Genomic DNA, 14,971 nt, shown 5'->3' with positions numbered 1-14,971 from the left:
GTGAGATACAGCATCATACCCCTCCCCCAACATTGGTCTTTATACCAATAAAAAGATATTACTTGGGATAACTGCATCAAGTCTATGTTCTTGAGTGTTCTTTAAAAATAAACAAAATCCTTGGGTTGGAAAGATGGTTTACTGGTTAAGAGCCTCCAAGTTTGGTTTCTAGCACTCATACCGTATCTTACTCCAGTCCCAGGGGATCTAACACCCTCTTCTGGAGTCTGGGTACCAGGAATATACATGGTTCACATAATATGCATGTAGACAGAATCCATACACATAAAATTAAATGCAAATTTAAAAACAAAAAACCTGAGTCCTGGTAATTCTTCTACACCCAGGACACTTGATTACCATGTTGAACATGAGCCCCTAGTAAATAGGTTGTTCTCACAGCTTTTGGCAAGAAGTTTTAAAACACACATAAAGCTGCATTTCCATAAAACAAACTTTGCCATATGGTTTTCCTTATTCCGACCCTCTGCTTGTAGCAGGAGAATTACAGAGACCTTTGGATTGGTGGAACACTTGAGTTATTTGTTGGCAGTTTAGGGAAATAGCAGAGTAGACATTTCAGAAAGAAGAGAGCTTGAGAAATGAATGGTCATTTCCAGCGAGGTATAAAATCACGCTCCATTGTGTGGTTCTGTGGAGTTGGTCATTCTCACGTAATACCTGCTATGGAGCAGAAACAATAGGTAAAATGAATTTTCCTGTGATGATGTATTTCCTGTCTGACTGCTCCCCAAAGCACTACACTGAGATCATGTAGCTATCCTAGTACTTCAGTATTATGTATTTTATCACTGAAACAAAAAAATTTTGTTTTAATTCTTGAGCCACAAACTTCACAGTTAAGAAAATATGCCTAAAAAGAATATCCAAGTTTTTCAGAAGGGTTTGTTTGCTTTAGAGGGCTTTTTCTTGTTTCATTTTCTCTTGTAAATGTTAAAAAAAAAAAAACATTAACTAATTCATCCCATCTGAAACTTTGGTTAAGTATGTTGTGGTTTCCTGTCTGGACTTTTTATATAGTTGATGAATTTCAGTAGGCTGAAGACAGCTGAGGTGGTGAGGCACCTATCATCCTCATCAACCTCGGAGGGAGATTTCTAAGCAGATGTTTACATCTTCTGAAGGAAAAAAAAATAGGCATATAGCTCGTATCTGAGCATGTATTTCTTAATCATCTGTTTATAAACTAAGTAGTGCACAGGAAGCACATAACTCAGCTACAAGAGAATTACAAACAAGATCTACACTAGAGCTTAGAAGTGGATCATAAGTCACCAGCAAAGCTAGCAGTTTTTATGTTTCCATTTCATCTTGTATCGAGTGTTGTAAGCAGACAGTAGAAATGGTTACACTGTCACTGATGTCTCCCTGGAGCAGTTGTTTTGTTCCACTTGTAAAATGGCTTCCGAGCTATTTAAAACTAGGATATTCAATTTTGCGTGTGTAAGAACATTAGAGATGTCTTGCTTTTGGAAAAAAAAATACCATTTTAGAACTATAACTAAATACATATATGAATCCATAGTAAATAATTACAAATAACACATGGGTAGATTTTATTTTCAAAGAATCATGTGAGCATGTGTACAACTGTGCTGTGGAGAAGCCTGGCAGCATCAGCCGCCAACCATAAGTTATGCTGACAGAGTCTGTACTCTTGTAGAATAAGCTTAGAGATCACTTCACCATTGTGTCCTTCCAAACTCCAAAGAGGAACATTCAGAAACCACTGCTCACAGCTGTCTAGATAAAAACAAATGATCAAAGTCTGAGAGACAGATTCAAAGACTGAAGAGGCTTGATGGCTAAATGCTGTGGTATTTGGATCCTGGGACAGAAAAGGGGCGTTAATAGGAAACTTACTCAAATCTCAGGGATACCTTAGTTTCACTAGTATTATACATGGTTTTGACAAGTATGTCATTGTTGCTTAAGATGTTGACATTAGAGAGACTGGGTAAAATGTATATGAGAATACACCTATCTTTGAATCTTTCTATAAGTCTAAATTTATTCCAAGGTTATATATATATTTAAGTGGGCTATTGTATAATCCCTTATAGGGATTATTGTCTTGAAGGGGTTAAGGATTTACACACACACAAGGCAGAGTTTCTCTGTGTAGCAGCTCTGGCTGTCCTGGAACTTTGATTTGTAGACCAGACTGGCCTTGAACTCACAAAGATAGGCCTTCCTCTGCCTCCTAAATGCTTGGATTACAGGCATGTGCCACCATCGCCCAGTCAGGATTTACTTTTAATCACCGTTTTTCGGGTCCCTGTTTTGTATTTAGGGAATACTGATCCAAGAGGAGAATGGGCAAATTCAAAGAAATTATCCTATGCTATCAAGGATTCTGTTCTTCCATAAGATATATTGGGATGGGATCCAAGGAGCTGGGCCTTGCCAGTTGAACTCAGTAATAGGAAGTGCTGAATCCATTGCGTATTTTCTACCTTTAACATTGAATGCTGGGCAAGTATGCATACACATGCTTGTGCACATAGACATGTGTTTATACATATACATTTACTTTTGAAAGTTGGAAACTGTAGTTAGACTTGATGATGAAAAGGCACATGAATTCTTTTTGTTGTTGTTAAGCGTAGGGGGCGGGGGCTCTTAATCCCAGCAAAAGGGAAGCCTGGTTTACAGAGTGAAACCCTGTCTACAAACAAACAAAACAAAAAGCCTGCTATGATTGCTTGTGCCTTTAATCCCAGCATTTGGAAGACAAAAGATAGGAAGATCTTTGTGAGTTTGAAGCTGGCCTGGTCTGTATAGCAAGTTCTAGGATCGTCAAGGCTATCCACTGAAACCTTGTCGAAAGAGAGGGTGGGGGAGTAAAGATTCTTTACATGAATTATTATATGGCATACCTAAAGGATTTTAAAATAGCTTTTCTATCAGTTATTTTTTCCTGCCATCTTTTAAGACTTTCTTCATTCTTTCCCCAGATAAAACAATAAAATTATGGAAAATCAGTGAAAGAGACAAAAGACCAGAAGGTTATAACTTGAAAGAGGAAGATGGAAGGTATAGAGATCCTACTACAGTCACTACCTTACGGGTAAGCACTTAATAAAAACGACTCAGTTCTAGCACAGCAGGGCAAAGGCCAGTCTGCTCTTCATAGTGTGTGTTCCAGGACAGTCAGGCCTAGAAAGACCCCGACTTCAAAGAAAGAAAACTGCCTCGGATTGGATTTTTGTCAGTATTTGTGTAGCCTGGCTACCAAGCAGATACCATTGGGGCTCTGTTCCCAGCCCCACGGGTGGACAGTTCTTTATGGGATACTGTCTCTTTCTCATTGAAACAGAAAACATCTATGGAGAAGTCTCAACTGCTGCTGGGGACAGAGCTGGGCGGCACATAGACTGTTTTGTACTATTCTATCTCTGTTTTGACTTTCAGAGTTGGAATCTTAGTCGTTACAGTGGAAGCTTCTTTGGAGCTCAGAAAGTGGAAATGGACAGAATCTTACAGTTTATGCCAAAGATGCTAAGAATAAGAAACTGGGTTTCTTTTTAGCCTTGTTAATTCAAACCATAAACATGTACTAGTTTTATACCAGGACTATGATTTGTAAGCTAGTATTGTTTCTTCCTGTTCAGATTATTTTTCTTTCTCCCATTTTGGTGCTTAAACAGAACCAACATCAGTGGCTTTAAAACAAACAAACAAAAAAACACCCCATTCTTAATTCTCCTGTGTTTTGTATTCTCAGAAGTAGAGTAATGGTCTTGTGAATCTGCATTTTCATTTTTGTTGACAGGTGCCAGTGTTTAGGCCCATGGATCTAATGGTGGAGGCCAGTCCACGGAGAATATTTGCCAATGCTCATACCTACCACATCAACTCAATTTCTATCAATAGTGATTACGAAACCTACTTATCAGCGGATGATTTGCGGATTAATCTCTGGCATCTGGAAATTACAGACAGGAGTTTTAGTATCCATTTGATTTGTTTAATTTGGTGTTTGGTAAAGAAATATTGTGTCCATATTAGATTTATCTTCTCTCTCCATGTATCTGAGTCCTTTGCTTTGTAATGACTTTCTATCTTTGTGGCACCTCCCCACTAAGTAATTAAAACCGAGAAAAAGTTAGCATAATGAGAAAATAAAAATAAGTATCATATGAGGTAATCCCAAAATAGAATCTATGGAGTTCTAGGGAATTTCTTTAGTGCCTAAGAAAATTGAAATCAAGTGTTTTCCTGCATTTTTAATATATTTAAGATTGTAATTACAAAAATATTCTCATTAACATTGGAACATGAAACTTGTTTAAAGATTTATTACTGCATGTGTGTAATAGTGCTGTCTTAACAATCCTAGCATTGAGTGGGCTGAGGCTGGATGAACAAGAGTTCCAGGCCAGCATAGGCTATATATATGGTAAGACTCTCAATAAAAAAAGAACAAAAAACAAACACCTTTTAACATTTCTGGGGTTTGCTCATAAAAGGGGGTAGAGTGTCATTAAGAAGAAATAGTTATTTGCCCTTTTCTGAGTGGAGATTCCTTAATGAAATGCTGTCTAGATATTGTGGATATCAAGCCTGCCAATATGGAAGAGCTCACAGAGGTGATTACAGCAGCAGAATTCCATCCCAACAGCTGTAACACATTCGTGTACAGCAGCAGTAAAGGAACTATTCGATTATGTGACATGAGGGCATCTGCGCTCTGTGACAGGCATTCTAAATGTAAGTCTGTTTCTGCCCTGTCTTTAAAGTGGTCTACTCAGACTCAGCCTGGCCTGTGTGCCTGTGGGTAACTGCCCAACACCATCTGAGTCTTTGCTTATTCCACAGGAAGCACTTGGGGTGGGAGTGTCTGGTGGGGATGGAGGTGTGGTTGAGTTTTCCCTTCCTTTCTTATCCTTCCTTTCTTAACCTTTTGAACTTACTAAAAGCCCCTATCCCCCCCCCCCCGACGAAAGATTCTCTTATCCTTATAAAATATTGGGGAAACATTGGCATTAAAGTGAGTGAGGCTGGAGAAAAGGCTCATCAGTTTAAGAACATGGCAACTCAAAACTATGAATGTGTGGCTCTAGTTCCAGGGAGTTGAACACCTTTTTCTGGCCTCCTTAGACGCTGCACACACATAGTACACTTACATACGTAATTATATATATATATACACACACATCATACATCTAAAATAAAAGAATGAAGTTGTAAAATTATTTTCTTGCCTTTGGTTACATTCAAAAATTCAGATACATGCCAGTTAACAAAATCCTTATATGGGGGTGGGGGTGGGGGAGGCGGATGGAGATTTGGATGGGTGGGACGGGGGAGTTTCCAGAGTACCAATAAGAGGCAGATTGTGCACTAATGTAAAAAGTCCCATGTGAATCCTGTGCAAATCAGACCCTACATTAGCAGGGCTCTGTACTTCATAGTCATCATTTTTCTAAAAAGATTTTGTGAGGAAACATGTTTCCAAGGCTGGCAAAATGTTTAATTTTTTGTGGATCAGTCTGATTTTTTTTTTAAATAAGGATTTTTTAAACTTTATTTTATGTGCATTGGTGTGAAGGTGTCAGATCCCCTGGAACTGGAATTACAGACAGCTGTGAGCTGCCATGTAGGCACTGGGAATTGAAACCCAGGTCCTCTGGAAGAGCAGTCATTGCTCTAAACTACTGAGCCATCTCCCCAGCCCCAGTTTGTGATTTTTTTCCCCCCTCACTTAAGTGATTATTTTAGGAAATATTAAACTTTTCTCCTTTGTTTTCAGTGTTTGAAGAGCCCGAAGATCCCAGCAACAGGTCATTTTTTTCTGAAATCATCTCCTCTATTTCTGATGTAAAATTCAGCCATAGTGGTCGCTATATGATGACTAGAGACTATTTGTCAGTCAAAATTTGGGACTTGAATATGGAAAACAGGCCTGTGGAGACATACCAGGTATTTGCAGTGTGTTTCTATTGAAGGGTGTATACTTGTGGACAGTGTATAGAGGTGCTTCCTCCAGGGTGTTGGGAATGATCCATTTCTCTCAGAGAGCCATGAATGTATTTACTGTTGTCTGTAAAGTGTATGTTGTCTGTTCAGGATTGCAGGTAAACTTAATTTTGTTAACTCATGGGTTTAATATTGGCTACTTGGTATGCTGCTTTGTACATGGAAATGAGAAGTGTGGGCAACACTCAGCAGATAGACAGCGTGGAATATAGTGAACCAGGGCTTAAATTTGACCCGCCAATTGTATGACTCATCTACCTTTTGGCTAATCGTTTCTAGTTTAAAATGGCCCGAATTCTCAGCCGATGGCTTTAGGAGTTACCTCTTCAGTGCAGAATGTAAGTTCAGTATTCTCTCCATGTCAGATAGCTACTATCCTTGACCCAAGTGAGACTGAGGTTCGCAGTGCAGCACAAGCCAGCCCAGCAGAGCCTGTGGACCCGGGTGTGGAAAGCAGTGTTGTGGAGCAGACTTAGGAAATGCACGGTACTTACAAAATTAGGACAAACACACAGCCCTCAAGAATCTAGCTTTTCAGCTGGGTGGTGGCAGTGCACACCTTTAATCCCAGCCCTCAGGAGGCAGTGATCTCTGTGAATTCTAACTTTTCAAATTTCAAAATAAATGTTATATTGAAACAAAATCAAAGAGTGAAATAGTGTTTTGTTTTCAAAGTGTTGGCAGTATCCGGGAGAGCTACATCTTCTAGCTGTCTTCCCTATGCATGACACTGAGACCCTAGCTTCATAGTCTGCTCTTGTTTGGGGAGAGGTCCTGCACCAATGTAAATGCTGGATTTGGTGCCTACCTTACATGTTACTTGACTTGCTGTTCTGCCTGTAGAATTGGATTATCTATTGAGGAAGATGCCACATTATGGCAGAGCGTCTTGCTGGCCCCTGTGAGACTGGGAGGCTATTTCTGATGTCTGCTTTTCTTTCTACCAATCCTGTCCTAATTCTGTATCAGTTGCAATTTCTGAGTGTTAGAAAGTTTTACTTAATGTCGTAGACATGGCTGGAATCTATTGGTACTTACATCAAGTAAAGTGAACATTTACAATGAGCTTGCTAATGCACACATAAATCCCAAAACCCTGGAACGTGAGGCAGGGGGATTGTTATAGAGTCCCCAAGTTTGAGACCAACCTGGGCAGCATAAATAGACAAGTAGAAGGTGTGTACTGGGCTGTCACTTTTTAAGGTTCTTATTCAGCAAAAAGGAAATGGCTGACGACTGACACTTCTTTTTTCTCCGATCTCAGCAAACACTGGGTGTAGCTAGAGTTTTTCTCTCCAGGTCCTGCCAAGCCCCGGCAGTCCCGTAGCCCAATTATAAAATAAACATACAGATGCTTATATTATGTACAAACTGTATGGCCGCAGCAGGCTTCTTGTTATCTAGTTCTTATATCTTAAATTAACCCGTATCTATTAGTCTATAAGTGGCCGCGTGGCTTGTGGCTAACCAGTACCTTATATCTAGCTTTTCATAGTGGCGGATGGCAGTGTCTCCCTGCCTCAGCCTTCCACTTCCCAGCCTCTCCTCTCTGTTTGTCCCGCTTATCCTATACTTCCTGCTGGCTACTGGCCAATTAGCGTTTTATTTATTCACAACATACAGAAAGACATCCCACAGGAACTGGGAAATGCCTATAAGCACTGTCTGTGTGGAAATATCCCATGCTTCTTTTAAAGAGTAGATTTGCTTATTTTCTAGTTTATCCAACTTAATTTCCAAAATTACCCCTTTTTTTTAAATATTAGTAAATGTAGAATTACAACTCAAACAGATACATCTTTGTTGGCTTTTTATATTGAATAAATAATAGGAAGCAACACTCAAATATTTTATTGTACTTTGTGAGTGTGGTGTGTGCATGTGTAGCACACATTTGGGAGAAGAACTTTCAGGATTCAGTTCTCTCTAATGTGCTTATCTTGGGAATCAAACTCAGGCTTGGTGGCAAGTATATTTACCCACCAAGCCATTTCATAGCCCATTACTGAATTTTCAAATGATGTGGGTAAATGAGTGAGGAGATGAGGACAGACAGCCGAGAGAAATCAGTTTGTCACTAAGCCAAAGCCTTGCCATACTGTATATTTAATTTAAAATAATAGACCAAAGTTAAATTTGTGTTCAGAAAATGGTACTTAAAGGAAAGGAAGCAACATTCTTTTTTTGTTTGTTTGTTTTTTTTTTTGAGACAGGTTTTCTCTGTGTAGTTTTGGAGCCTGTCCTGGAACTTGGCTCTGTAGACCAGGCTGGCCTCGAACTCACAAGAGATCCACCTGCTTCTGAGTGCTGCTTCCTGAGTGCTGGGATTAAAGGCATGCGCTACCACCACCCGGCTGCAACATTCTTATCAGCAGTAATGGACTGAGTGTGAAGTGAAATTTAAATTCTGTTGCAACTTTCTTTTGTTAGTCTGTTACCTGCCATCTTCAATTACCTTCTGGCTTATATGTCTCAGTTCCTGTTTTATTTATGTGAAGAGACACCATGACCAAGGCATTTATAAAAGAAAACATGAAAGATGGGTAGTGGTGGTACAGGCCTTTAACTTGGGAGGCAGAGGCAGATGGATCTCTGAGTTTGAGGCAGCCAGTGCTACACAGAGAAACCCTGTCTCTGGGAGGGAAGGTGGGGAGCATTTAAAGGGAGGCTTTCTTAGGAGTTTCATCATGGTGGGGAATGTGGGCAGCAAGCAGGCAGGAGGACATAGTGGTGGAAAAGTAGCCGAGAGCTTATATCTGATTCACAGGCAGGAGGCAGAGGTAGACTGGGCTGCCCTGGGCTTTTTAAACCTCAAAGCCCACCCCTAGTGACCACCTCTTCCAAAATGCACACTACCCAATCTTTCCTAAATAGACCACCAACTGTGGACCAAACATTCAGCTATATGAACCTATGGAGGGGTGTGCATTCTTATTTGAATAATCAGATGTTTTAGTTAGGCTTGTCAGGGTACATCGAAATGCCCAGAAAGGTGGTTTTCCTCAGTTGTACCTAAAGGACTAGGAGAAGTAAGATTAGAGGGTGTGTGATTCTGGATACACACTCTTTAAATGGATTTTTGGTTATTTTCCTGTTTTGAGAGGAAAATAAGCTGAAATAAACTGAGTATGTGTTTTCTCCTCAGGTACATGAATACCTCAGAAGTAAACTTTGTTCTCTGTATGAAAATGACTGCATATTTGACAAATTTGAATGTTGTTGGAATGGGTCTGACAGGTAAGGAAAGAAACTTGCTGTTTCATCCCTCTTGTCACACTAGGTAAAAATATGACTGATTTTTTTTTTTTTTTTTTGACCGAAGTTAGGCGTCCTTCGTTTTTCTTCCAGGTACTTGTGAAATAAACCTAGTCATCACAGAGCTATAGTGACAAAACCAAAGCATTGACTTTCGAAGTAAAAGCAAAGCCTAAGAGATCTGTAACAAGAAGTTAGAGGTATTTAAATTACCATTTTAAAATCTTGCCCCCTCTTTTTATGAGTCACATTAATAACATGGCTAGCCAAGTGCAGTATGTTCGCAGTTCCACCTACTTGGGCAGCTGAAGCAGGAGGAGTGTTTGAGCTCAGAGTCTGATGACAGCCTGAGTCGCACAGACCAGGTTTCCAGAAACATTGAGACACCAGTCACACCTCTGATGCGCCAGCAGTTAGTTAAAGTGGCGGGTTTGTCTGACTGTCTCTGCTGTTTGGAGAACTGTTTCTGGAGCGGGGACTGGTGCAGTGCTGTACTTGAGTGCCTGTTAGTACTCCACTCATGCAGGCTGCAGGTCAGAGCACTGGCTGCTCTTCCAGAGCACCCAAATGGCAGCTCACAACTGTCTGTAACTCACATTCCAGGGCATCTTCACATGCACATCAAATAAAATAAATCAATCACTTCACAGAAGCAATCATTTGTATGTTATTGTAAGCACTTACTGCTTACTATATTCTGATTAAAGCAAAGCATAGTTTTGAAGTTACTTCAGGCTATATCTAAAGCAGTTACAGGTACTTTAGGTAGTAGTCGAATTTTAAAAGCTTGATATGATTCAGATTTCTTGGTGTTAGCCATTACAGAGAGCCCTGGAACTTGGGATGCTTGTCTTTTAATCTGGCTTTTAAGTTATAATTACCTGAGTTTCACATGAGGCCCAATAATGGGCTGATTACCTCCTCAGATAGCTGCTGTAGGGTAAGTGCCTATGATGTCATTACTAAATGTGAGGCAGGGAGGACAGATGTCAAGAGAACATACTGGTGTATAGGTGTGGCATCTGTACAGCCAGTTCCCCATGGCTGGGAGCTGTGTGGTTAGCAGGTCTCAGTTCCCTTCCATCATCAAGGGAGTGATTTTCAAATTCAGAATACTTTCTGAGGGCAGGCAGGGTGAGGGACACAGCAAAAAGGCTTCCAAGCCCAACAACCTGAGTTGGATTCCTCAAACCCACAGTAGAAGGAAGAACCAATCCCTGAAGGTTGTCTTCTGACCTCCACTTGTCTCTCTCACACACACAATCACAAAAAAGATGTCTGGAATAATTCCTTTTAAATTATATGTTGAAAAATTATTTTTCAAACTTTGATTGTTTATCTTAATTTTATGTGTATAAATGTTTGCCTGCATATATGTGTAGCATGTTTGTGCCTGGGGCCTGTAGAGGCCAAAAAAGAGGAGTGGATCTTCTGGAACTGGAGTAACAGATGGTCATGAGCCACCGTGGGCTGCTGGGAACAGAAACCTGGGTCTTTGTAAAAAACAGAAAGTGTTGTTAACCACTAAACCCTCTCAGCCCCCACACCACTTCCTAAAGGACAGAGACCCCATCTGCCCAGCTCCAGCTTCAAAGCCGGCTTTGGTCAGTGCTGTCCAGAACTCAGTGAGCCACCAGGTGGTCTCAGTCCTTTCATGGCAGGAAGAACCCTGCTCTTGTCCTAAAGTGACATGGTGTCATGATTTGTTTATTTTAAAAGAGTTCTTCAGTCCTTTCTTGTCTTTCATAACCTGAGAATTTTCTGTTACAAAATAAGTTGTTTTATAGATGGTTTCTCAGTGTGAGCATTGCATTTCCTCATTGAATATAGGTTCTATACATACAAACTTTACAAAGCTGGATGGGGGGGCACCACCAGCTTAATTCATGACATCATTTTTAAAGAAACAGAGTTTTGTTGTCAGATATGCACCGTCCTGAATTGGATTGATATTTAGTCAGTTGTTCTTTGAGGGACTGACATGCTGAATGCTCCGAATCCTTTGTGACACACCATATATTAGCTGACCAGTCCCTAGTTTGCCTTATGCACAACCATTATAGAGACTCGGTGACTCAAGTAGAAAGGTGAGTAAACTCGAAAGGTTTCAGATGTCAAAATTGGCTTTCGAAGATATTTAGTGAAAGTTGAGCAAGTGACTAGTTAAGGTGTGTTTGGAAAATAGGTCTCCTGGCACACAACTCGAAACCACAGCATTTAGGACAAAAGGTCATCTTATACTACATAGTGAGTTTTGAGACCATTTGGGCTGCTTGAGAATCCAAAAAAAAAAAAAATGTATTGTGTTACAGGTACAATAATTTTTTTTTGTTAATGAAGATATTATGTTATTTCCTTGAGTAAGGTCTATTGTAAGCTAATGTCATAATTGTCGTATTGTAAGATAATGTCATAAAACATTTGAACTAGAGTTGGTAAATACATGCCTATAATCCCTGTACTAGGAATATTGACACAGGGGGGTTATTCTGAGGGCAATCTGGGCTGTATAATGAGAAAAAAAAAAAAGATGATCTGGGCAAGTAAAATAAGTCATAATTTACATCATGAAACATAGCAACAACCTTTTTTTTTTCCTCCCCATTTTAGAGGAGGTTAGAATGAACTCCATAGGTTGCTACTTCTAGAAGCTCCCTAGTTTGGTTGGTTACATGGCCTACAGTTGCAAAAATTACCCAAATGAAGGTAATTCATACCAAGAAGAGAAATGTACTTGGGTGTTATCAGCTTTGTTCAGTTTTGTAAATTTGGTTTTTTTTTGGGGGTGGGGGGGATTCGAGTGTTTGTTTCAGTATCAATAGCCTCTATGTCTTAATTCACATAAGCTTAAAAAAGTTACTTCCTGCAGAGTGCTAGGCCAGGTTGGTCACTGACTTGTTACAGTAAACAGTCTCTCGTTAACAGTTTGATTGGGTGTTCTACCTTTACAGTGTTGTCATGACTGGATCCTACAATAATTTCTTCAGAATGTTCGACAGGAACACAAAGCGGGATATAACTCTAGAGGCATCACGGGAAAACAATAAGCCCCGCACGGTTTTGAAGCCACGTAAAGTCTGTGCAAGCGGCAAGCGAAAGAAAGATGAAATAAGTGTTGACAGCCTAGACTTCAACAAGAAAATCCTTCATACAGCCTGGCACCCCAAGGAGAACATCATTGCTGTAGCGACTACAAACAATCTGTACATATTTCAAGACAAAGTGAATTAGGCTGGCAATCCTAGCAGAGGAGCCACTTCCTGCTTAGTGAGATAGTTGAATCTAGCATTCATACCTATAAGAGAGCGGTCCATTGTGGCACCCCTTTCCAGTGTTTGACAGTGTGCCATTCGACAACACATTTGATAGCCACATGGAGAAAGCTGTGTGGATGCATCCCGGGCTGTTCTCCATGTCTGCTAGCCATTAGGGAAGGGCAGGGCACTTTTAATTTAATGACTTCTTGCACCATCTTGCCTGATGGACTGGACTGGACTGTGTCAGCATTGATGTACTCCACTTTTTATGCCTTCCATTGTGATGACGTCAAACACAGTGAACGCCTTCAGTCATGCTATGGGATTTGTGTATCCTCATTACTGTATCATTTGTGGGGTACACCCCTCTCTTTTTTAAATTAAATACAGCTCATTCTTACTGTGGCTTGTAGCATTCCTCCTCTCTGACCTCCTGGACTCTTCCCCTCCATCTCTTACCCTTGCCCTTTCCACCTGGTCTCGGTGGTGGCATATTAAAAAATGGAAGAACGAAAGCACACAAAATGAGTCAGTTTGGGGTCAGTGGTAATGGGGGTATATGTTGCGAACAAATGTTTTAATAACAGTTGGCTGTAATCACTCCTTGCCATGTCTGGCACTGAAAATAAGGAAAAAAAACCTACTACTGAATAAAAGTGACAAAGAATGGAGAATCTGGTTTTCTTTTTCTTTTTCATCTACCTCTTTAAACCAATATTTTGTGTCATATTCTTGGGTGCAATGAAATGAAATGGGTTCAATTGTCTCCTTGGTATTTTTATGAACTATTTTAAACAAGTGTTCTTTTCCATGGAGCCTCAGAGAGGCGTGGTTCTGTGCGCCCATGCGTTAAACATATGTTATTGTTAAGGGTTCACGGTCTAGAGATGCTAGAGGGCTCTGTGTTTTGTGTCTGTACTTAATTCATCTGTTAATGAATTTGCTGTAAACGAGAACCACGGTTGTAGAGCTTCACTCTGGAGTCTTCTTCCAGTGCTTAATTTCATTTTTGCCTTAGGAAATACCAAGTAGACGAGCTGACTTCTTGTTGTTCGAGCACAGCAGAGTGGAATTCCATCTGGAAGTAACTTGGTAGATGAAACCCCAGCTGCACTAAAGAGCTGTCTTGTTCTGATTGCTCTGGAATCAGGATGAATTGTACTTTGCCATAGATACATCTTTTCTTTTGGCTTTCTAAAGGTACATTCTGGACAAGCTTTTAAAGGTACAGTGCTGCACGGACTGCAACAGCTGCATAAGCACCAGATGTGTGTTGACCCACATTGTCCCAGTGCTGAGGCCCTAGCCAAAGATGGAGAGTGCCCCAGTTAGCGTGGGACTGACCTTGGTCAGTCCTGCAGGAAGCTTTATGGAGAGAGAACGGACTTTATTTTTAAAAGATGAATGAGCAGGCATTTATATGAGAATGGTAGTATATTTTGGTTGAACAGGAATATAACAATGTTGAATTTAGAGGACTCTGCGTGCTTATATATTTCCACTGCCTATTGTTCTTCAGCAATGAAAAATGATTAAACAACACCACCACAATTCCCTCTACACTTACACAAATATGTCTTGTACGTTAACATTTTTAGCACACAGGGGAAATTTTATGTAATAAAGTTACTGTATCTTTTGGACTTGAATTTGTATTTAAACAATGATGATATGTCTGATTCTTAATGGCACTTTTACTAATTTATTTGGGGATCTTGGGTGCATTCCTAGTCTGTTATTCCTTTGGCTTGCATAGTTGTCCATCCAGAAGGATCAGCTATTTTTGATTGGGTAACTTTCCAGATGGTGGTTTCTCTACAGTTTGGCTTTGAAACCACCAACCAGATCTTAGAAATCATTTTTTTTTAAAATTCAAATGGTAGTTTTAATGATTCACATTCGTAACTATAAGGGTTAGTTTTATATAGTCAAAGGAAACCTACCTGCCAAGCTTAAGATGCTTCTATCAGGATTTCTGTCATAAGCTATTGTAACATCTTAAGTGGTTTTTACATTTCTTTGGTGTAGCAAACTATAAGCCCAGCCACTCATTTTATATCGTCAACTTTTATTAATAAAAATTATAGAATAAACTTAGTCTTGTCAACTTGATTGTATTTTCCTAATCTCTTAAAATCAGTACATACAGTTTATCCTTTTTCAATGTTTTTGATGCTAGGATGGGAGAGCTCTCATTCTGTTAAATGTCAGTCTTCACTTGGTGGCTGGGCAGTAAGAAGATACAATTTATAAAGCGATAGTACGTTTATATAACAACTAATTTCCAGGTATTAAGTGGTATAACCCTCAGAATTGAAGTATCCATGAACTTTTTTTCCTGTTAAAGGTTTTTTTAAACACTAGATCTTTCTTATACATGAGACTTAGTCATGGCTAGAGTTTTTTTGTTTTTAATTAGATGTAGGTATGGTGTGTGGGTGTCAATTTGGCACAGC

The 14,971-nt window shown here is 39.8% G+C and overlaps 1 protein-coding gene across 1 annotated transcript in view; it reads left to right on the top strand.

Annotated features, from left to right (window-relative positions):
* Nucleotides 1-14,158, top strand: part of Ppp2r2a (protein phosphatase 2 regulatory subunit Balpha) — a 64,124-nt gene extending 49,966 nt beyond the window's left edge. The window contains exons 5-10 of the mRNA XM_076545249.1: nt 2,979-3,091; nt 3,797-3,974; nt 4,570-4,734; nt 5,777-5,946; nt 9,149-9,240; nt 12,210-14,158. Of these exons, the coding sequence (XP_076401364.1) occupies nt 2,979-3,091; nt 3,797-3,974; nt 4,570-4,734; nt 5,777-5,946; nt 9,149-9,240; nt 12,210-12,489 (998 nt within the window). The 3' untranslated portion in view covers nt 12,490-14,158. The remainder of the gene's footprint in view (nt 1-2,978; nt 3,092-3,796; nt 3,975-4,569; nt 4,735-5,776; nt 5,947-9,148; nt 9,241-12,209) is intronic.
* Nucleotides 14,159-14,971: the final 813 nt, after the last annotated feature.

Source organism: Peromyscus maniculatus, chromosome 9 (genome assembly GCF_049852395.1).
Source record: "Peromyscus maniculatus bairdii isolate BWxNUB_F1_BW_parent chromosome 9, HU_Pman_BW_mat_3.1, whole genome shotgun sequence".
Lineage (NCBI taxonomy): Eukaryota > Metazoa > Chordata > Mammalia > Rodentia > Cricetidae > Peromyscus > Peromyscus maniculatus.
This window is presented reverse-complemented; position numbering and strand designations above follow the sequence as displayed.